The 23910-nt window shown below is 42.7% G+C and overlaps 1 protein-coding gene across 1 annotated transcript; it reads right to left on the bottom strand.

Moving 5' to 3' along the window:
* Positions 1-5805: 5805 nt before the first annotated feature.
* LOC144607339 (digestive cysteine proteinase 2-like) lies at positions 5806-23543 on the bottom strand. Its single transcript, XM_078424093.1, has 8 exons — positions 23476-23543; positions 23015-23156; positions 21518-21640; positions 17808-17978; positions 15735-15950; positions 12696-12861; positions 9774-9879; positions 5806-5905 (listed from the first exon to the last, which is right to left on the bottom strand). The coding sequence occupies exons 1-8, from the start codon at positions 23538-23540 to the stop codon at positions 5806-5808; spliced, it is 1089 nt and encodes a 362-aa protein (XP_078280219.1). The 5' UTR covers positions 23541-23543.
* Positions 23544-23910: the final 367 nt, after the last annotated feature.

Below are 23910 nucleotides of genomic sequence, written 5' to 3'. Positions count from 1 at the left end.
TTTGAAAACATTCTTACAAGCAAAAATTAGGGGCAGCACCTTACAGTGGCTCAGCTGCCTTACAGTGCTTACAGTGCTGGAGATCCGGGTTCGTTCCTGACTACTGATGCTGTTTGTACAGAGTTTGTACGTTCTCCCCGTGACCGCGTGAGTTTTCTCTGAGATTTTCGGTTTCCTCCCACACTCCAAAGACGTATAGGTTTGTAGCTTAATTGGCTTGGCATGAATGTAAATGGTCCCGTGTGTGTGTGTGTTGGGGTAGTGTTAATGTGCGGGGATCACTGGTCGGCACGGACTCGGTGAGCCGAAAGGTTTGTTTCCGCACTGTACCTCTAAACTAAACTAAACTGGTAAAATTGTGGAACCCTTTTACTGAAAATGGAAGTTTAATTATTAAGTTTAATTGATCAATCTTGGTTGTCAATTGTGGCATTAGGCAGCAGTTATCCTCAGATAACCTGCACACTGATGATCAGCACTAGTTACCTCAGGGCCACTTGATCCTGACCTTATTGCAGCTGTGGTGAAACATGAGCCGCAAAGGTCATTTCCAGAGGTGAGATGAGAGTGATTGTCCTTGACATCGAGGAGCCCTGGCAAAACCAAAGGAAAATGAGCACCTAGAAAAAAACACTTCAATATTTGGAATCAAACTTCACATGGACGAAGATGATTGCATTGTGAGAATGTTATCATGTTATGGTCAAGGTCAGCCCTACAGGAGTTCCTCAGGTCAGTGTCCCAGATCTAATCATTTAATCAAAAATGCAATTTATTGTCACATCCGTTAATTGTTAACACAGCGATTTTTTTTCCCTTACAAACAGTCCAGTAGTGTATCACAATACCCCTGATCCCCGATTAGCAAGTGTACAGGAATAATCTCCTACAGCTGCTTTGTCAAGGACCTTTCATCACACGATCAGGAGGGGAAAATATTCAATTCCATTTGCAGTCTTTCAGCAAATAACTCTGCATTTACCAAGACCTGGGTTTACCAAGGAGGGTGTCACAATGGTGCAGCGGTAGAGTTGCTGCCTTACTGGGCCAGAGACCCGGACTTGATCCTGACTTCGGGTGCTGTCTGTACGCAGTTTGTATGCTCTCCCTGTGATCGCATGGGGTTTCTCTGAGTGCTCCGGTTTCCTCTCACACTCCAAACACCTACAGCTTAAAATTTTAAATGTGCTTAGGAGCATCAAGAGATGTATTTATCAATCAGGAAACGATGGGCACATTGCCCGTCCGTCACAACCTGACAGAAGGGCAGAGCAATGTTCTGGAGCGATGAGCTCCCTGTTAATGTTCTCATTGGCTCTATGTACTATTCCATCTCTGGCTGAACTCTAGAATTATTTTTGTGATGCACAGTTGGCTTCTTTCCCCACTCCGTGCAAAATTGTACCACTGCGACCATCAATGAACTCTACTACCTACAGAATGGATCCATTAGCACCCATTTCTAATTCAGAAATAATGGTGCACCAGTTTCTTCCTTAGTGCTCAGGATGAGTTCCCTGGAATGAGATGGGCCGAAGGGCCTGTTTCCATGCTCCATGATTGTATGACTCTATGATTTCAGGACAACCATCGCTCCCACTCAGCTAACTCATGCCCATGCCAATTACTCCTGTTCCTTCTCCATACCATATGTAGTCTTCATATCCATAACTGCATCAAAGTCACAATTGAGACAAAAGAAAACTTCTCCAGAAATCTTCACTGTAGGCAGGAGACCAATTGATATGAGATCCCGACAGACACTTGGTGAAGCCATAGATGTAAAGTGAGGCAATACTGTTTCTGTTACATGATCTAGGATACATCAACAAACACTGTAATGACAACTAAAATAGGATTCGCTTTAAGTGAACTGTGAGATTGTGAATTATTATGGATTTTATGAATCTACGCTGAAGCAGCATACATGATCATTCACCATAACATCTGAGTAAGCCTAACAGTGAAATATAGAAGCCAAGCTGTTAAATAAGTGATGGGGAACAGGGGAAATTAACTGAGCAATGAAACTAGCAGACAGTATTGATGAGCTGAAGAGAACAATGCATGCCAGCGACGTGAGAACCGAGCACTATGGTCACACCGAAGCAGCAAGCTACAAAGTAAAGAACTGTAACAGATCTTTCATTGTTACAGTGAATGAAGGTGGACGCTAATATGACACGGACCAAGATATGTGATGTGGACTGAGGAACCACAAGCCAAAGGTATACGATCAGATCACCATAGCTGATGCGACATTCAAAAGCTGTGTAGAAAAATTGCTGATAACAATTTAGACCCTTGTTGAATTTAGAATGTTTTGCATTCAGAGTTTTCATGTATCTGCTGTGTACTCCTGTTCTGGCCAAAGGAACATCACCTCGGTCACTGAGCTCATCAAGTCAATGTTCTCCACTCAACAAGATTAAAGATTAAATACAAAACAACAAAATTCTAGCTGGTAAACTCGGGGTGGACTATCAGGCAGAGGTTGGCATGGAATAAAAGAGAATGTAAGGAAGTAAAGCAGTAGACATACTCTGCCAAGAATCTCCTTTCAATAAGACATGGGTTGATCCTATAATATATTTATTAGTCCTAGAGCTAAACAGCATGGAAATGGGCCCTTTGGCCCAATGAGTCCATGCAGACCAAGTTGGCATTCTGGACTAGTCACATTTGCCCTCAAAACTGTTCTTATCCATATATCTGTCTATATAATAGATATCTACCGTGGCGGCACGGTAGCGCAGCGGTAGAGTTGCTGCTTTACAGCGAATGCAGCGCCGGAGACTCAGGTTCGATCCTGACTACGGTTGCTGCACTGTAAGGAGTTTGTACGTTCTCCCCGTGACCTGCGTGGGTTTTCTCCGAGATCTTCGGTTTCCTCCCACACTCCAAAGACGTACAGGTATGTAGGTTAATTGGCTGGGTAAATGTAAAAATTGTCCCTAGTGGGTGTAGGATAGTGTTAATGTACGGGGATCACTGGGCGGCACGGACTTGGAGGGCCGAAAAGGCCTGTTTCCGGCTGTATATATATGATATGATATGATATATCTATTTTAAAAGTAGTGATTATATCTGCTTCTTTAGCTTCCCCGAGCAGCTTGTTTCAGAGAGGAAGAGCATTATTTTAGGAAGGAGATGAGGTGAAATTTCTTTAGTCAGAGGGCGGTGAATCTGTGGAATTCTTTGCCACAAGACTGCCAAGTCAGTGGATATTTTTTAAGGCAGAGATAGATAGATTCTTGATTAGCACAGATGTCAGAGGTTATGGGGAGAAGGCAGGAGAATGGGGTTAGGAGGGAGAGCTAGATCAGCGGCACGGTAGTGCAGCGGTAGAGTTGTGCTTTACAGCGAATGCAGCGCCGGAGACTCAGGTTCGATCCTGACTACGGGTGCTGCACTGTAAGGAGTTTGTACGTTCTCCCCGTGACCTGCGTGGGTTTCCTCCGAGATCTTCGGTTTCCTCCCACACTCCAAAGACGTACAGGTATGTAGGTTAATTGGCTGGGTAAATGTAAAAATTGTCCCTAGTGGGTGTAGGATAGTGTTAGTGTACGGGGATCGTTGGGCGGCACGGACTTGGTGGGCCGAAAAGGCCTGTTTCCGGCTGTAGATATATGATATGATATGATATGATATGATATGATAGATCAGCCATGATTGAATGGCGGAGTAGACTTGATAGGCCAAATGGCCTAATTCTATTCCTATCCCTTATGACCGTATGACCTTATAGAGACCACTTTTTGAGTGAAAAAGTTGACGCTTTCAAATCTCTCCCCCCATCACCTTAGAAATTGCCCTCTAGTTTTAGAATCCTTGACCCCGACAAGACTGTAAGTGTTCAAGTTATCTATTCCCATCATTTTTTTAATGCTTCTATCAGGTCACCCCTCAGCCTCCCACTCTCAAAGAGAAAAATCCCAGCTTATCCAACCTTTCCCTGCAACTCAAACGAAAATGAAGATAAGCAGGCCAACTCCACCTTCACCACCCTCTCCACCTCCATTTTCAGGGAACCTTGTACCTGTTCTCCTTGATCTCCCTGTTCCACAATACTCTCCAGGGCTCCACCATTTAGGTAGTGTAAGCCCTGCCCTGAATTGACATACCAAAGAGCAACACCTCATACTTGTAGCAGTTAAATGCCACTTGACATTTGTTGGCCCAGCTTCCCAACTGATCTCGATCCTTAAACTTTGATGTCCATCCTCACTGTCCACTTATACCACCAATTTGGGTGTCATCTGCTAATTTACAAAAACAATGTTAACTACAATATCGACAGAAGGAACTGCAGATGCTGGAATCTTACGCAGAACACGAAGTGCTGGGGTAACATGGATCACGAGGGGAATTGATAGGGTGAGAGGGTGAGAGGGTGAGAGTGAGTGCACAGAGTCTTTCATCGAGACTAGAGGAATCAAGCAACAGAGGCAATGGGTTTAAGATGAGGGAAAGATTTAATCGGAACTTGAGAGGGAACTTTTTCCTTCAGAGGTTGGTGAGCATATGGAACAAGTTGCCAGAGGAGGTAATAACAGCATTTAAAAGACACCTGGACAGGTACATGGATAGGAAAGTTTTAAAGGGATTGGGGCCAATTGCAGGCAAATGAGACTTGCTTGGATGGGGCATCTTGGTCAGCACAACCGAGTTGGGCTGATGGGTCTGTTTCCGTGCTGCATGACTCCATGACTCTAAAACACTTAAAATCCACTCTCCAATTATTTGGAAATCTGATAATTCAGCATTTGTGTCTGGTGAAGTAAAGGAATGAGCCAAATGATGCAGCTGCCCAAACTGATGCCTTTATAAAAGGCACAATTGGTTACCTGCAAGTGATGTTTGTTACACTCTCCATCCACTTGCCTCCTCCACTTCTCACTCCAGCCTTGGTTACCGCCTCCACTCTTCTCTTCCCCACCTGATGCATCTGCCTCCTTACCTGGATTCAACTATCTCCTGTCTGCTTTGCTCTACCCTCTGCCTCACCTCTTCCTATCAGCTCTTTTCCCCTCTTTTCCATGTCTGAAATGTCATCTGTCCTTTTTCATTTCCTTCAACTGATGCTCACTTCACAGAAGTAAACTGCTGAAGGAACTCAGTGGGTCAGGCAGCATGTTCAGTTTTGGTTTATTGTCACGTGTTCCGAGGAACAGTGAAAAGCTTTTGTTGCGCGGTGACTGGTTAGTACACATGACAAGAAACAAAGCTGAACATGCTGAGGATGCTGAGTTCCTTCAGCAGTTTTCTTCTGCGGAGTACGTATGAAACTGCAAAATGACAGAATCAGATGACTCATTTCTGGAGAGGTGCAGGGTTATGACTGTTTGATTTTAAAAAGTACACCTGGCTATTAATTGTTCTGTTATCAAAAGATGCAGCCTTATTTTTAATGAATTGTGGGAGTTTTTTCCGCACAGTTATAGGACACTTATGGTTTAAATTAAACTAGGCCATTCATGGAAAATGAAACACACAGTCGTTTATTAAGAATATTGAAATAAAGGGACAGATGAAAAGATTGCCAGCAGCTTTTATTAATTTCCACAATATATTGCCTTGAAACAAATTGATTAATATTGTAATTTAGAACTGCACAAGGCACAATTAGATTGCCTTTAATGTCACACTGCAGAATTTGTAGAAGCTGATATTTCCCCCCCTGAATGCACAGCTTAATTTGGCAGAGACTGCTAAAGCAACAGCATTAAATGAATAAGCAACTGCAAAAGACTTCCCACAATTTTTCAGGCTGAGTTCTGAAGCTCTCGTTGAATGCTGGTGCACTTAGATCAGTGGATAGACCATAAAATTGGATATTCCACAATTATTGTGCCTGTACTTTGCCATTTTAATGTAGCCTTGGTTACCCCAACTTGTTCCCCAGCTGAAAAAGTAGAAATAAAATGGTGTCAACATCACAGTTTTGTTAAGATGATAAACTCAAATAAGTTGCACAAGATGTTGATGAGGTTGCACTTGGAGTATTGAGTTCACTTTTAGTTTAGTTTAGTTCAGAGATACAGCGTAGAAACAGGCCCTTTGGCCCATCGAGTCAACGCTGACCAGCAATCCCCGCACACGAACACTATTCTGCACACACTAGAGCCAATTTGCAATTTGCCAAGCCAATTAACCTACAAACCTGTACGTTTTTGGAATGTGGGAAGAAACCAGAGTTCCTGGAGAGAACCCTTGCAGGTCACGGAGAGAACATTCAAACTCCATACAGACAGCACCCTTAGTCGGGATCAAACCCGGGTCTCTGGCACTGTAAAGCAGCAATTCGTTGTTTTGTTGGGTTGTTTAAATTAATCATTAATACTGATTAACTAATTAAATTATTGCATTGTATGGGAGGCGCATTCCCAATCTTGTTGTACCCCTGTACAATGACAATAAAGATATATTGTATTGTATTGTATTGTATTGTATTGTATTGTATTGTATTCTACTGCTGTACCACCATGCTGCTGTTGTTTTTTGGTACCTTGCTTGGTCAGCTTGCTATAGGAAAGATCCCATTAAGCAGGAAAGTGTGCAGAGAAAATTTATGAGGATGTTGCCCGGTCTTGAGGGCGTAAGCTACAGAGAGAGGTTCGGCAGGCTAGAACTCCCTTCCTTTGAGCGCAGGAGGCTGAGGGATGTCCTTTATAGTGGTGAATGAAATTACGAGGGGAATAGATCGTGTGAATACACAGAGTCTTTCTCCAAGGATAGCGAATTAAACAGCTAGAGGGCATAGGTTTGAGGTGAGAGGGGATAGATGTATTTGGAAACTGAGGGTCAGCTTTTTAACACAGAGTGTGCTGGGTATATGAAGCAAATGCCAAATGAAGTAGTTGAGTACAATAACATTAAAAAAAAAAGTATTCGGATAGGTATGTGGATAGGAAAGGCTTTAGGAAAGACTTTGCCAGACATGGGCAAATGGGACCAGTTTGGATGTGGCATCTTGTTTGGCATGGGCAAGTTGGGCCGCTGGGCCTGTGCCTGTGGCATATGACTGTAAGTAGTCTTTTATACATTGCAGCGTGAGGATTTTGACCGGCTATGATTGGGATCTTAACAATATTGTCAAGGCACATTTGAGTATTGCTGGTCAGAACTAAATAATTAGAACAGATATGTCTGGGCAGGCAATATACTTGTAGTTGCAACATGTGGGAGCTGGTGACCCCAGCGTAGTTTCACAATGACCGTATCTGCAGTGAGTGTTGGCTCCTTGTGGAACTTGGGCTCGGGGTCAATGAGCTCTCGTCCAATCTTCATACACTGTGATACATCAAGATGGGGGCATGATATGGGCGATGCTGAGATGTTTCCATGAGTCGGAATGTTGCAAATGAGGGAACATATGCCAAAAATAAGGGAACTATCTTTAAAACTGAGGAACTACTACTTTCATAGGATGGTTAATCTGTGGAATTCTCTATCTCCGAGGACTGCAGAAGCTAGGTCAATGGAGGTATTTAAAGATGGGGTAGATACATTTTTGACAGAATGGGGCATCAAAGGCAATAGGCTCTGCACAGAATGCCTGAGCAGATCAACCGTGATCATATTGAATGGCGGACAGACTTGACGGGGCAGGTGGTCGACTTCTGTACCAATGTTCCTGTGTTCTTGTTTCCAAATGTTACTACTCCATTCAGCCCTTGTTTCATGGACTTCAACCAACAATTCTAACACAAGACAAGAACAAGAAGGCAGATTATTATCTGAATGGTGTCAGATTAGGAAAAGGGGAAGTTCAGAGATCTGGGTGTGCTTGTACATCAGTCATTGAGAGTAAGCATGCAGGTACAATAGGCAGTGAAGAAAGCTAATGGCATGTTGGCCTTCATAACGAGAGGATTTGAGTAAAGGAGCAGAGAGGTCCTTCTGCAGTTGTACAAGGTCCTGATGAGACCACACCTGGAGTATTGTGTGCTGTTTTGGTCTCCAAATTTGAGGAATGACATTCTTGCTATTGAGGGATTGCAGTGTAGGTTCACGAGGTTAATTCCCGGGATGGCGGGACTGTCATATGATGAAAGAATGGAACGACTGGGCTTGTATTCACTGGAATTTAGAAGGATGAGAGGGGATCTTATAGGAACATATAACATTATTAAGGGATTGGACACGCTAGATGCAGGAAACATGTTCCCGATGTTGGGGGAGTCCAGAACCAGGGACCACAGTTTAACAATAAGGGGAAGGCCATTTATTACTGAGATGAGGAAAAACTTTTTCACCCAGAGTTGTGAATTTGTGGAATTCTTTGCCTCAGAAGGCAGTGGAGGCCGATTCACTGGATTCAAAAGAGGGTTAGATAGAACTCCTAGGGCTAGCAGATTTAAGAGATATGGGGAGAAGACAGGAACAGGGTACTGATGCGGATGATCAGCCATGATTACATTGAATGGCAGTGCTGGCTCAAAGGGCCGAATGGCCTGTACCTATTTTCTATGTACATCAGATATTTGTACTATCCATCTCATCCAACTTTGCTACCTCTCGGTGACCCCTTCGATAACCTACTGTACCCAACCATACTGTGACTCTATGCGATGCCAATGAGTATTTCCTCCATTCCAATCCATTATTGGCAGTGCAAATCCATCCCCAAACTAAAACAGAAAGTGATGGGAATACTCAGCCAGCCAGGCAGTATCCATGGAGAGGGAAATAGAGTTAGCATTTCAGATTGATGACTTATCAGAATAATTGGGAAACGGTTTGTGATAAAAGAGATTTTAAGATGCTGAATAAATGGGGAAACCAAGGAGAGAATAAAAGGGAAGGTTTTAATGGGGTGGATGCTAAATAAATGAAAGATTGCTGATTGTCGAGGGAAATGTAGATGCTGAATTATTATTTGAGATTACCAAAGGAATATTGAAGGATTGCTGGATTGCTGTTATCTGAAATTGTTGAGTCTGGAGGCAAAAATGTGCTTGAATAGAAGAACAGTTATTGTTTGTTGAGTTTGCAGTAAGCTTCATTGGAAGAGTGCAAATGGTCAAGGATAGAGGGTTCACAGTGGGAGTGAGATAAGAATTAATGTGAAGTTGATTCAATGAATATGAAGATTAGTGGGATGGATGGCAAGGACAAAAGGAATCCCATCGTAGTTATGAGACTGGGAGGGCAAGAGCAAAAGTGCTGGAAATGAACAGGATGCAGTCGAGGATCTAGTCAATAACATCCAACTTTATCATTGACTCTTTACATCCACATAAACATATTTCCTGGTGTTCTTCATATTGTTACATAACCTATAACACCATTTAGCCCAAATGATTTGTTTTAAGTTTAATGTTCTACAAGAGCTTCCTCTGTTTAAATATATATATATTTCCAGCACCTCACATGCTTATCCATCTTCCCCTTAACTAGATATATTTAGGCATTCCTAAAGGTTGTACATTCTGTACTATTTCCATGCTTTTGATGAAGAAGTTCATTTGAATTCCCTGGATATATGTTATAAAATAATACTAAAGACCCTTAGATTTGTACATTTCCACAAATGGAAACATATTCTCAGTCCTGATCATTCCAATTATGTTCTTAAAGATTGCTATCAGATCACCCTAATTTCTGTCTGCTATTCAAAAGACCTTTGCCAGCTTCTGATAAACATATTTCATAGTTCTGGTATCATTCTGATTAATCCTTTCTCCGCTGTTTCAGAATGGTAATCAGTTTCCCTCCTGCACCAACATTTAAAAGAGTTTAGCCACTGGCCCCACTTTTTGGGTTCATACCTGTTTTTAACAAGCCAAAATTGACGTCCTCCCTCTCTGCCATATCCAACCGCTAGGACAGCATGGTTCACATTTCTACGGCTACATCGTCGATCATAGTAGACTCCTGAAAGGAAAGATATATTTATTTAATTGAAACACATATGATTGACGTTACATTGCACAAGTATTCAATTATCATCCACTCTACAATTCTGTTCACTGTTGTTTGTCACAATTCTGTTAGTTTGTGTACATTTCTATTACAAACCATAATGCTCATGTTTGCAATGAGAAATCCCAATGTACATTTGCTGCGTCGAATCTGTGCCCTCCAACCGCTTGGTATTCCACCTCCACTTTCCTTGGCCAGTACTCTGGAGGGTTACCTTCTCCCATGCACCTAACAGCAATTTCCAAATCACTGCAAAATTTGAAGACTGAAGGTGAACATATTTTGCTCAATCTTTTTCTGGGGATTAGGCAATCAGGGGATCTCAGCAAAGAAGCCCTGAATGAAAAGGCTGCATAGTACCCAGCTACATACTACAGCTGTCTCATGCACCGTTAGCCTGCATTCAAACAAGACCATTTGTGGAAAAATTAATATTCTTTTGGATTCTTTGCAAAATAATTGACTCTGATAATGTTTTTTTCATAACCTAGAATGTGAAAAGGCCACTCGCCATATTGTTCAGTGATGCATTTATTGTTTAGATTCATTCTGGTCGATGTAGTTATTATGTTGGTGAAACACACGAGAAACCTTTGAATCTTTTCACAACTGTTAGTGCAATTTTCAACTTGGTCATTCTGTGTAACTTGTGAACAGTTAATTCAAACATAATTGCAATAAATGAAGTTGTTTACTGCTCCTTGCCCAATACATCCAATCCAAAAACAAAAATGACGCTTGGTTACATCCCAGAAAGTCAAGTAAAAATTTTGAAGGCAGCAGGGATTCTGAGCATGGTCCTGTGTGTCAGTGGAGCACAAGGGCATCACTCAGGAGCATAAAGGCAGACTGGAATGGGGACATATACCAATCCTTTATCTATTTAATAAACTTGTGTCGTGAATTCTATCCTTGTGTTTTGTTTAATAACAAAAATGATAACCATTGAATAATCTAATCATGTGAGTTTTAATTTATACTTTAGGCATAGATTTTGGATGAAGTTAAAGGGCGATTTCAGTGGTTTGGTTAAGGAGGGATGGTGTTTCTCCATCATGGCAGTGATAGGAAGAAGTGTCAGGTAGTTGTATTGGCCTGAGATTTCTGTTCCAGAGTATGATAGTAATGAAGAGTCAAGATGAAAGAGATTAGAAAGTGCAGGTCTTGTGAAATCTCCATTCAGGGAGAGGGGAAGAAGTCAAGTCAAGTGGAGCTTATTGTCTTATGCACAAGTATGGTGAGGTACAGTTACAATGAAAGTCTTGCTTGTAGCACCATCACAGGCACATAGATTCAGAAAACACACAAAACATCAATTAAATATAAATTGTACATAACTTATTATGAGAATGTTGGCCTTTATGACAAGAGGAGTTGAGTATAGGAGCAAAGAGGTCATTCTGCAGATGCACAGGGCCCTGGTGAGACCGCACCTGGAGTACTGTGTGCAGTTTTAGTCTCCAAATTTGAAGAAGGATATTCTTGCTATTGCGGGCGTGCAGCGTAGGTTCACTAGGTTAATTCCCGGAATGGCGGGACTGTGGTATGTTGAAAGACTGGAGCGACTAGGCTTGTATATGCTGCAATTTAGAAGGATGAGAGGGAATCTTATTGAAACATATAAGATTATTAAGGGATTGAACACGTTTGAGGCAGGAAACATGTTCCCAATGTTGGGGCAGTCCAGAACCAGGGGCCAAAGTTTAAGAATAAAGGGTAGGCCATTTAGAACGGAGATGAGGAAAAACTTTTTCAGCCAGAGAGTTATAAATCTGTGGAATTCTCTGCCTCAGAAGGCAGTGGAGGCCAATTCTCTGGATGCTTTCAAGAGAAAGCTAGATAGAGCTCTTAAAGATAGCGGAGTCAGGGGGTATGGGGAGAAGGCAGGAACGGGGTACTGATTGTGAATGATCAGCCATGATCACATTGAATGGCAGTGCTGGCTCGAAGGGCCGAATGGCCTACTCCTGCACCTATTGTCTATTGTCTATTGTGCAATAACAAGGCATCTGTGCAAACCATAATTAGAAAATAAATCCATGGTAGTGCAAGAGGTGATCCTTCCTGCTCTGTTGTAGGGTGGGATTAGGGTTGTGCAGGTTGGTTCAAAAGGCTAATGGTTGTAGGAAAGTGACTGTTCCTGAACCTTGTGGTGTGGGATTTCTTGGTTATGCAGCTCCTGCCCAATGGTAGCAACAAGAAGAGGACATGGCTCAAAGGGTGGGCATCCTTGATGAAAGATGCTGCCTTCTTGAGTGCGACCATGAAAGGGACACTGCCTTTCGACAGCACCAGGTGGCACGTGCAAGGGGTGATAAAACCTAAAGGGGTGTAAGGGTTATATGATTTCCATAAAAAATATTCAACAGAAATTGTTAACGAAATACAAATTGACAGAAGAAGTATGTGCCAATGTACGATATTTAATATTTAATAAAGACAAATGTGCCTGACTCAGCGGGTCAGGCAGCATTTCTGAAGAACTTGGATGGGGGGGGGGGGGAGGGGGGGGGAAGAGACCACAATCAGTCCAACCCACCCATGATCTTTCCCATTGTTATCATTCTACTGAACAATCCTATCATAAGCCAAGGTTGTCCCAATCAACAAACCGACCACTGAAGGAGGATTCCAACCCAAAAAGGCACCTAACCATGTTCTTTAGAGAAGTTGTCTGACCAGTTGAGTTACTCCAGCACTTTGTGTCTTGTTCCTTGTTTCTCCGATATTTCATATAATACTTGGGATGGATAATTTAAGTTTCCTACCTTTTTTATAATACTGGAAAGATCGTCGACGTGCATCAATGGCAATTGCAATTGGTCCAATCTCTGCCACTCCGTTTTGTAAACATCTTTCACAACCTGAGCGTAGGCGGCGGTAAACACGAATGTTGGTAGCAACCATATCACTCCTAAATCTGCAGCTCTGTTGCTAATTGATAAATTGATCGTTACAAGTTTATACACACCCACGACGGTTCTCAAAGTGCCAGACATATTTACTTTAGTGATACAGAGTGGAAACAGTCCTTTAGCTCACACCATCCGCATTGACCACCGATCACCCGAACATTAGTTCTATGCTACACACAAGGTACAATTGACAGAAGCCAATTAACATACAAATCTGCATGTCTTTGGAATGTGGGAGGAAACCAGAGTAATCAGGATAAAACCTACCTCTGCACCACTACGCCGCTCCGGTTGTAAGGAATTTTATTAGGTCTTCAGCCTTCAGGCTGATGAGGTTCTTCAGAAATTGAATGTACAACTTTTGTTTGCATGTTCAATTGGAATGGGAAAATTGAGAACAAGGCAAAAATTGAAAGGGCTCCTTATAGAAACATATTGGCCAACATGTTTCCCGGATCCCCCAAAGCTGCTATGAGTGTAGCTCCGAATTGCAGAGTGAATTCAGAGCAAGGATGAGCACATTCAACAACTTATACAGTAGATGCAAGGTCATAAGGTCATAAGGGATAGGAGTAGAATTAGACCATTTGGCCCATCAAGTCTACTCCGCCATTCAATCACGGCTGATCTATCTCTCCCTCCTATCCATATTCTCCTGCTTTCTCCCCATAACCTCTGACACCTGTAGCTCTACAACAATAGGTTCTCACTCATTTGATTGCATATTTTACACACAAGGAGGCAAATCTGGAAAGGACATGGAGTCAGATAGCATGCTGATCTCAAAATCTCTCTTGTAGTTGTGACCTCAGTTTGTCTCCATGAAATCAGGCTGCATATCAGAGTATCTGACAAGTGCCACAACACACAAAATGCTGGAAGCACCCAGCATGTCCGACAGTGTCTGTGGAAAGAGAAACAGAATTAATGTTTCTGGTTCGATTTATTCTGATGAAGGATCTTTGACCCGAAATGTTAACTCTTGTTTTTCTTTCCACAGATGCTGCCTGAATGCTGAGAATATCTTCTGAGTATTTTCAATTTTTATTTCACTTTCAACAGTTTTTTTGATTTTTCATAGCACATCAGAACCATCATAGATATCAAAAGATGAAATGCTGAGACAGAGAAAAATAGGAAGCATTGAGCCAGTCCAAATTATATATTGTGGATGAAAACGGAGACGTAATGTGGGTTAGGAATTCAAAGATGAGTGTGTAGAGTTACTAAATGAGCAACCTGACATCAGTCTGAAGAAGGGTCTCGACCCGAAACGTCACCCATTCCCTCTCTCCTAGATGCTGCCTGACCTGCTGAGTTACTCCAGCATTTTGTGATACCTTCGATTTGTACCAGCATCTGCAGTTATTTTCCTACAATACTAAAGCAACAGAAAGTGCAGGGCAGTGACAAAAATTTTGGAGATGCTTATGTTGGAGTAATCAGAATTGTACACATTGCTAATTCTATGAACATTTGTCACTAGTGGAGTGACTTCTGTGAAGAAACAGCATCAATACAAATATCAAGAACATCAGTGTTTACCTGAGAACAATTTTACTCATTACTTCTTAACTAAAATCCAATATACTTTGAACTTTTAATTCCTAAGAGAGAGATCTTTCTTAACAAATAACTATATTTATGCAGGTAATAAGGTTTACACCTTACACCTGTATCATAGCTTAATGTCGTCCATATAGCTTGCGCCCCAAATTTGAATCATTTTGCACTTCAGCAGACACACAAGAGTTAGTGCTTCTTCCATACAGTCTCAGCAACCCCAGTTTGATCCTGACCCCTGATGCTCTCTGTGACCTGAATTTCCCTTGAGTGCTCTGGTTCCCTTCTGCATCCTGAAGACATGCTGGCTGGTAGATGCTGGAAATTGCTCAAGTCGAATGTGGCGCATGCAAGAAAAGTTGACTCAAGTGACTGATGCACCAATACCCAGCGTCACAGATCAAGGGATGTGGTGGCAAGGAAATTCAGATTTTGGACAAGCAGCCGTAGCACTGGGCTAAAGTCCTGAATTGAAATCCCACCCCAGCAGCTGGGGAAGTTAGATTTAATTGAAACATCTGCAACTTAAAGAAAATACTGACTTAATTTGCAAGGTCCATGAACCTATAGGACTGCTGTACAAATGCAGCTGGTTCAAATATTCCTCAAAGGAAGAAGTCTCCTATCCTTACCCAGTAAAGTCGCCCAATGTGGTGGATTCATGGCAGTCTTCTCATTTCAGTGACAATGAGAAAAGGGCAACAGATGCCAGAATTGGCGGTGACATGCTCATTGTATGAAATGTACGAAAATAACTGCAGATGCTGGTACAAATCGAAGGTATTTATTTCACAAAATGCTGGAGTAACTCAGCAGGTCAGGCAGTATCTCAGGAGAGAAGGAATGGGTGATGTTTCGGGTCGAGACCCTTCTTCAGACTGATGTCAGGTGGGCGGGACAAAGGAAGGATATAGATGGAGACAGCAAAAATAGAGAGAGAACTGGGAAGGGGGAGGGGAAGAGAGGGACAGAGGAACTATCTAAAGTTGGAGAAGTCAATGTTCATACCGCTGGGCTGCAAGCTGCCCAGGCGAAATATGAGGCGCTGTTCCTCCAATTTCCGGTGGGCCTCACTATGACACTGGAGGAGGCCCATGACAGAAAGGTCAGACTGGGAGTGGGAGGGGGAGTTGAAGTGCTCAGCCACCGGGAGATCAGGTTGGTTGAGGCGGACTGAGCCTTGTATGAAATAATCAGTAAAAACAAAATGTGTTATTTATCCCTCAACCAAGCAATGTATCTGATTAGAGAAGGTAATACTACTTGGCCAAATGTAATGCTCTACAATCTAACACCATAAAATTTAGTACGTTTTGAAATGCGACTTACTCTTGCAATGTATGGATAAGTTCTTTCAGCGTTTATGCCACCTTTTCTCATTATACAAGCGAAGGCATATGTCATAAGTCCGCCACGACATCCATGGGATTGACGGTCACAATCCAGCAGGTTCTGCTCACTCAGAGAAATAAGATTACCTCTTTTTCCCAACTGTCCCTCGAGGGCTCCAGTTGCACTGAAGGCCCAGCATGAGCCACATGCTCCCTGGTAATCACAAACACTGTCACACCAACAGCATTCCAAAGTAAAAATCACATCAATGCCATCTCTGTCGAGATGGACTACAGAAATTCACGCTGGAGAAACTGGTCCTCTTTCTTGTAAATGTACAGAGACCACCAAAGACAATGAGCATCAAATGTGTGCAGGCAGTTCTTCATTGCTTGTATAATGGTAATAATACAATGTTTTGTGATATTCACTAATGACTGGAAACAGTGTATATTCCATTAGTTTCATTCTGGGAAGAGTTAGAGTGAACATTCAATAAATGGAAATGATTATTCAAATGTTTGTAGAACAATACAATATGTGTCACCAGAAAAGGGGTGTTTCTGTTTTACGGAGGAATCAATCTACAAGCGATTGTCAGCAATGGAACCCTTATAAAACCCGAGGAATACCTGTATGTTACCAAAATGGTAAGCGAGAAATTATACTTAAGGGTCAGGTCTTTAATAAAATGTCAATATGCGGTGTAATAATAAAAAAATCATCAGAGTAATGATGTTTACTCTGCATGGATACAGGTTTTAGCCCATCTGTGCTGACCATCAATCAGCCATTTACATAATACTATATTTACATAATACTACATACTGATGGTGCCTTGGGAGAACTTAGTGGATGAGGCTTATGAAAGGAAATAGCTTAGATATGTCGAGTTGGCAGCAGCAGTTGAGCAGCGAGGATGGAGAGCAAGAGTACGTCTGGTTGCGGTGGATTGTAGAGGTTTCATAGCGAGATGGACCACGTCGCTATTTGGAGAGCAAGGAATTTGTGGATAGAGTTCACGTCAGGCCATAAAACAGGTGTCAGAGGTAACAGAGCAAGGCAGTAGGTGGATTTGGTGGAGAAGAAATAATGTCAGTTGGGGGCAGAAAGGAAATGTATGACATGCAGTATGTGTATTTCTTTGTAATTGTAGTTGTGTAAGTGTATCCCGGGCTTATGCAAGGGTAATATTTGTGGTGTTGCAAGCTTAATGATGGGCTAGGATAAGATGGAAATAGGATGCCAGCCATTTGGCATTTGTTAGAGTGAGCTAATTGTAAATTGGTATATTTAGTTAGATAATACTTTGGCTTTGGGCTTGGCTTTCTTAGTTGAGCGCTTATCCTGGAGTTATTGCACAAGTATTTTGTGTTTTTTTTTGTAATTTAAATAATTTATTCTCTCCACACTCTTATCAACTTCACCCAGATTTTACCACTCACCTACACGCAGGGAAGTTTACAGTTGCCAATCCACATGTCTTCAGGATCTGGGTGGAAACCAGAGCACCCAGAGGAAATCGATGCAGTAACGGGGGGAATGTGTGAACTCCACACTAGCAGCACCAAAGGTCAGAACCCAGGTCTCTAGTGCGGCAGTGAGCCAATGGCTGAACTAGCCCGCTAAGAAATGTCAAGGCTGAGAACATAGATTCAGCCACTTTGAAGGTACAGACAAGAGTGGTAATTAATGATAGATTAGTATTAAAGCACAAAGTACTTGTGTTGTAACACCAGGATAAGCGCTCAGCCAAGAAAACTAAGCCCAATGCCAAAGTAGTATCTTACTGCCTATACACACTCATGCTATAAGACAATAACTACCTCCACATTCAGTAATAAGCTATCTACATGATTACAACAACATAAAATCTAAGCGTGTAGATGCCAGTGAGGTTATCGTGGATTCCTCCCTTCACTGGTGTTTCGTTGAAAGTGGCAGCACAAGAGCATGAAGTGGTGAAGGAGACTTATGGGCACAATGTTGGAAAGAATAAAAGAACTGGGATGTCATATTACAGATTTATAAAACATTGGTTACACTGGAGTGCTGTTTTCCAATATTTACCTGGTTCTTTACTGGTGTAACTGCATTCCTTTGCCTCCAATCGACAGTCGGTACTTTCGCACCAATTTCATTATCATCATCAAGCCCATCGTGTTCTTCAATTTCCTCAGTGGAGTTTTCAGCTTCATTCATGACAAATCCATTCATCAGTTTATTGAACTCTTCGTTGGTCTAGGAACCCAATGGCATGGAGATTCATTACTGTGATGACTTACCTTGGAGAATATGCACAGGGTGGATAGGAAATCTGCTGGGGTTACACTTCACCAGTATTTAGTTTACAACTAGACCAAGTGGACCCGTTGGGCCCAAACCTCTCCTGCATTGGTGCAGCACCCTCTCCTCCCCTCCCCCTCCACCCCTCCCACTGAACGAGGCTGTGGTGATGAGTCATGGTGAGAACATGGTCGGAAAGCAGTCAAAACCAGAGGGTGAGCAGTGAGAGGCTCACACAGAACTCCGGTTGAAGAAGAGAGGAAAACTTCTGCAAAGAAGGCATACATTGAACACATTTTGCAGTGGAGCAATAAAATGGAGACACAAGGCAATGCAGATGCTGGAATCTTGTGCTGGACAAACCTGACAGGAGAGGCACCATTTGTGGAGGGAAATGGACAGTCGATGTTTTGAGTTGAGATCCTTCCTCTGAACCGATAGAGTTAGGGGGGAGATGACCAGTAAAAAGAGGGGTGGGATACGGCAAGAGCTAGCACATGATAGGTACTGATTAAGGACACATGACTGTGGTAGCGATTTTGGGGAAGACCATTGTCAAAGAGCAGGAGAGCATTAGAAATCAGAGAGGGGAGCAGTGAGTAAGGATCTCATAGCATTGCCATTATAGAAAAAAAGAGGACTACTTCAAACCCTCCACAGTTGCCACCTATCTCACTGAGTTCGTCCATCAGATTATTTTTTGCTCAAGATTTCAGCATTTACAGTCTCTTGTGTCTTCATTGAACTGTTCCACTGCAAAATTTCTTTAGAGACCAGTTCAGAGTTTATGGACAGACATGTTCCAGTAATGAAGTATGTGTATTGAGATAGACAAACAATTTTTATATGCTATCCAGTCAAATTATATTGTACATGAGTACAATCAAGTCATACCCAAGTACAACAGGTAGTGCAGAGAGAAAAATATCACAACGCAGAATATAGCATTACAGCAGTGCAGCGACAAAGAATACAGAGAAAGTGCTGATTAAAGACAGGTGCAAGGGCCGCAATGAAGTCAGTTTGTTGATTGGGACAACCATAGCTTATGATAGAAATGTTCAGTAGTCTGATAACAGCAGGAAAGAAGCTGTTCTTGAATCTGATCGTACATGCTTTCATGTTTTTTAAACATCTGCCCAATGGGAGAGGGGAGAGAGAGAATGACTAGGATGTAAATGCTCCTTTGTTATGTTGGTGGTTTTTCCAAGGTAACATGGTGTAGATGGTCAGTGGAGGAGTGGGGATAAGGTGGGGGTGGGGGCGGGGGAGGGGGGGGGGTGGAGGGAGATGGAGATGGAGGAAGGTTGGTTTTTGCAATTTCTTGGGGATTTAAACAGAGCTGTTGCCAAATCAAGTTGTGATGCAGCTTTTTTTATGGTGCATCTGTAGAGGTTGGTAAGAGTCGTTGGAGACATGCCCAACTTCCTTTGTCTGCTGAGGAAGAAGAGGCAGTGGAGTGTTTTCGTGGCTATAGTTTCAATGTGGTTGGTCCAGGAAAAGAAAATGCTGATGTTTATGCCTGGGAACTCGAGGCTCTTGACCATCTCTACATGGACACTATTGATGCTGACAGTGCGTGCACACCACCTCATTCTTGACGTCCTTTGTCTTACTGACACTGAGGGGGAGATTGTTTTCTTGATACCATTTACCATCTCTCTATATGCTTCCTGTACCCTGCCTTGTCATTGTTTGAGATCTGACCCATCAAAAGTGGTGTCGTCTGTAAACTTGTAAATGGAGTTAGAGGAGAATTTGGCCACACAGTCGAGAGTGTGTATGGAGTATAGTCAGGGGCTGAAAAACACATCCTTGCAGGGTATCACTGGTGAGAATTATTCTTGAGGATGTTTTGTCGCCTATTCTCACTGATTGTGTTCCATGTTTCAGCAAGTTGAGGACCCAGTGGCAGAACTCCTAGGAAAAGGAGTTTGGAGATAGGTTTGTTTGGGATTATGATATTGAAGGTGGAGCTATGGTCCATAAATATTCAGACTTGGTGTCCTTGTTATCTAGATGTTCCAGCAATGAGTGTATTGCCAGGGCGAAAGCGTCTGCCATGGATCTGTTGCAATGGTAGGCAAATTGCAGTGGATCAAGACAGTCTGGAAGGCTAGAGTTAATGTAGGCCATGACCGGCCTCTTGGAGCACTTTATGACTGTGGATGTCAATAGACAATAGACAATAGACAATAGGTGCAGGAGTAGGCCATTCAGCCCTTTGAGCCAGCACCGCCATTCAATGCGATCATGGCTGATCACTCTCAATCAGTACCCCGTTCCTGCCTTCTCCCCATACCCCCTCACTCCGCTATCCTTAAGAGCTCTATCCAGCTCTCTCTTGAAAGCATCCAACGAACTGGCCTCCACTGCCTTCTGAGGCAGAGAATGCCACACCTTCACCACTCTCTGACTGAAAAAGTTCTTCCTCATCTCCGTTCTAAATGGCCTACCCCTTATTCTTAAACTGTGGCCCCTTGTTCTGGACTCCCCCAACATTGGGAACATGTTTCCTGCCTCTAATGTGTCCAATCCCCTAATTATCTTATATGTTTCAATAAGATCCCCCCTCGTCCTTCTAAATTCCAGTGTATACAAGCCTAATTGCTCCAGCCTTTCAACATACGACAGTCCCGCCATTCCGGGAATTAACCTAGTGAACCTACGCTGCATGCCCTCAATAGCAAGAATATCCTTCCTCAAATTTGGAGACCAAAACTGCACACAGTACTCCAGGTGCGGTCTCACCAGGGCCCGGTAAAACTGTAGAAGGACCTCTTTGCTCCTATACTCAACTCCTCTTGTTATGAAGGCCAACATTCCATTGGCTTTCTTCACTGCCTGTTGTACCTGCATGCTTCCTTTCAGTGACTGATGCACTAGGACACCCAGATCTCATTGAACATCCCCTCTTCCTAACTTGACACCATTCAGATAATAATCTGCCTTTCTATTCTTACTTCCAAAGTGAATAACCTCACACTTATCTACATTAAACTGCATCTGCCATGTATCCGCCCACTCACACAACCTGTCCAAGTCACCCTGCAGCCTTATTGCATCTTCCTCACAATTCACACTACCCCCCAGCTTAGTACCACTCAGTGTCAGTGCCACTGGATGGTAGTCATGATAAAGAAGGCACATGGTATGCTTGGTTTCATAGGTCAGGACATTGAATGTAAAAGTCAGGAAGTCATGGTGCAGCTTTATAGGTCTTTGGTTAAATTTATAATATTGCATGCAGTTCTCTTTGTTGCATTAGAGGAAGGGTGTGGAAGCTTTGGAAAGGGTGCTGTGGAGGTTTACCAGAATGGTGCCTGGATTAGGGGGTATTAGCTATAGGGAGAGGTTGGACAGACTTGAATTATTTTTTGCTAGAAATCTGGAGGTTAAGGGTGAACTGATGTAAAATGATGTGATACAGCTCTCTCAGTAATTGCATCACCTTAAATGGCACCTCACACACACATTTAGCATTTTGTACGCACCAAATCTCCAAATTGGTTCATTCCCACAGTAAATGTGTGCTTCCCCATGGCGTACTCTTGGTTGTGCTGTTCAATGTAACTCATAGCACTTTCCCAAATCAGTCTCCTGTTGGTCTCCTCACACTGAAAAAAAGGCATTGAGGCAAAGTCATGCTTTTTTACCGTACTTTACCATCATCATAAAATAGTATTCAAAAGCTCTACAGAATAACAGAATTCATAGTCTACAGCCTCTGACTTGCTTGAGATGAGGGATCATTCCATATCGAGGGACAACAATAACTTGTTCGGCGTATTTAAGGTAGCAAAATGACCCCATTCATGGTGTGGGGGGTGGTGGGGGGGGGGGGGGGGGAGGGAGGAGGGGGCGTGGGGGGGGGGGGGGGGGAGGGGGGAGGGGGCGTGGGGGGGGGGGGAGGGGGGAGGAGGCGTGGGGGGGAGAACTCCCTTGCATGATGTTGACTGAGCAACTCAATGCACCTAATCCCCAATGCTCTGTTACCAATAAGCTCCATTAATTGAATCTCACCTGCTGACTATTTGCCCCACAGCCTTAGTGCTGTTGCAGCATTGAGCTGTGCAGAATGCCAGTAATTCAACTTTGATAGCCACATTGCCCAACAGGATTGCCCGGCACTCACTTGTAAACTTCCCTTTCTCTTAAAGCACAAGAAGACACAAGTAAAGACAACCAAAGAGACGGGATCACATCATTCCAAAAGAGGAGACAGAGGCTGCCAGCACTGGAGAGTACGTTTTGGACGCTGTTTCCGCAATGCAGTGGAAACTCTCAAGATACCACAGCCTGCTTCTCTCATCTCACAATCTGTTCTGATTTACAAGCAGCAGGTGTTGTAACCATTCCCTTCTCACAATCTGCCCCCTCCACCCTCTTCCTTTCAGCAATAGAACTAGGCCAGGCAATCATGAAAGAAACAGCGGAAAGTGACAGTGAATTTACACTGTCACTTGTTGTAACATTTGGAGCCACAGACTTGGATGCTGATGCTGCTCCAAACCAAATCAACATTTTCAAGATACGATTGCTACCGGGTATAAAAGGTGCCCGTGGCTTCAATGATTTATTTTAAAGGATTTTGGCACCGCAGGCATGGGCCGTGGTTATTGTCTCTGAGCTGCCTTCCTAAACTGTTGTAGACCTCACACCAACCAGTACCGACTTATCCTGAACAGCTTGAGCCCCGTTCGTTATTCGGCCCAGAACTGCTCCAAGTTGTGCTCTAACACTCTCTCTACCTTCGTGGTCAGGTAGAACCTTCCACTACTGAACCTACCAGGGTTGCCATGTGTGTAAAGGAATGCAGGTCCAGACATCTTAAGACAGCACAAGATCCATTAATTGAGTTTACCTTGAGAGCAGTACATTTCAATGAGTTGGTCACTGACAGGCTGGTTAGAAAGAGATTGTCTAACTTGCCTTTTTCCTCCTGACATACATCAGAGTAGGTTTGTGTTTGAAACCACGTTCTATTTTACCTCTGCATACTGCCTGTTGTACTGTAATTTCCAGTTCTCCCATTTTTCATCCAATGTTGAATTGAGGTTGTCGTCTGAGGCAACGACAAGAATAGACCCCACCACAAGGACCAGAAATAATGGCAACTTCATTCTGGACAACCTAAAGGGACAAAAGAAATGTCATTATATTTTGACAGAGCCATGTTCATTAATAATGAAAGTAGTTTTTTGTAAAATTACTCTGAATGGGGAGCAATGGGGCTGATATAATTGCTTCAATAACTCATACATTTACACCTGAGCCCTATTAAACAGAACAATGTGCACGCATAGTTTCTGGATTAGCATTAACTTCCCTTCCACTTTACTTAAATACTGTTCAAACTTAAGATCAATTATCCAAAAAAATTATCCAAAACAAAGTTACTTATTATATATATATATATATATATATCTAAGGCAAGCATTAGCAAACTCACCTTGATATGATGTTGGCCTTGATGAAGATTCTACAAACACTGGGTGTATCCCCGTTTATATACATGTGCCATATCCCTGGACCCGCCCCCACTTTCCATGGCAACATCACTAATTGGGAAACCTACAGAAGTAAAGTCACATTTTTTGTGACTTGTGGAGCAATCCTGAAAACTCAAATTCCTCTTTATTAAGCAAAAAAACAGAATTAAATATTATCCTTTCTTTTACACATTAATTTTGAATATTTTTTTTGTTTTCCTTGATATCAGGGCGGGGCATATTATAGAGGTGTTTGGGTATCATTGCCGATTTGCTCAGATCTTAGATACGCTTTCAGTTGATCTTGATGTGCTCCTGATGTATCCCGGACCAACAAGGAGTTTAGCAGGAATAAACATTAGAAGACTCGCTGCTTTCCAACATTCTCTGTACTG

Source organism: Rhinoraja longicauda, chromosome 28 (assembly GCF_053455715.1).
Source record: "Rhinoraja longicauda isolate Sanriku21f chromosome 28, sRhiLon1.1, whole genome shotgun sequence".
NCBI lineage: Eukaryota > Metazoa > Chordata > Chondrichthyes > Rajiformes > Arhynchobatidae > Rhinoraja > Rhinoraja longicauda.
This window is presented reverse-complemented; position numbering and strand designations above follow the sequence as displayed.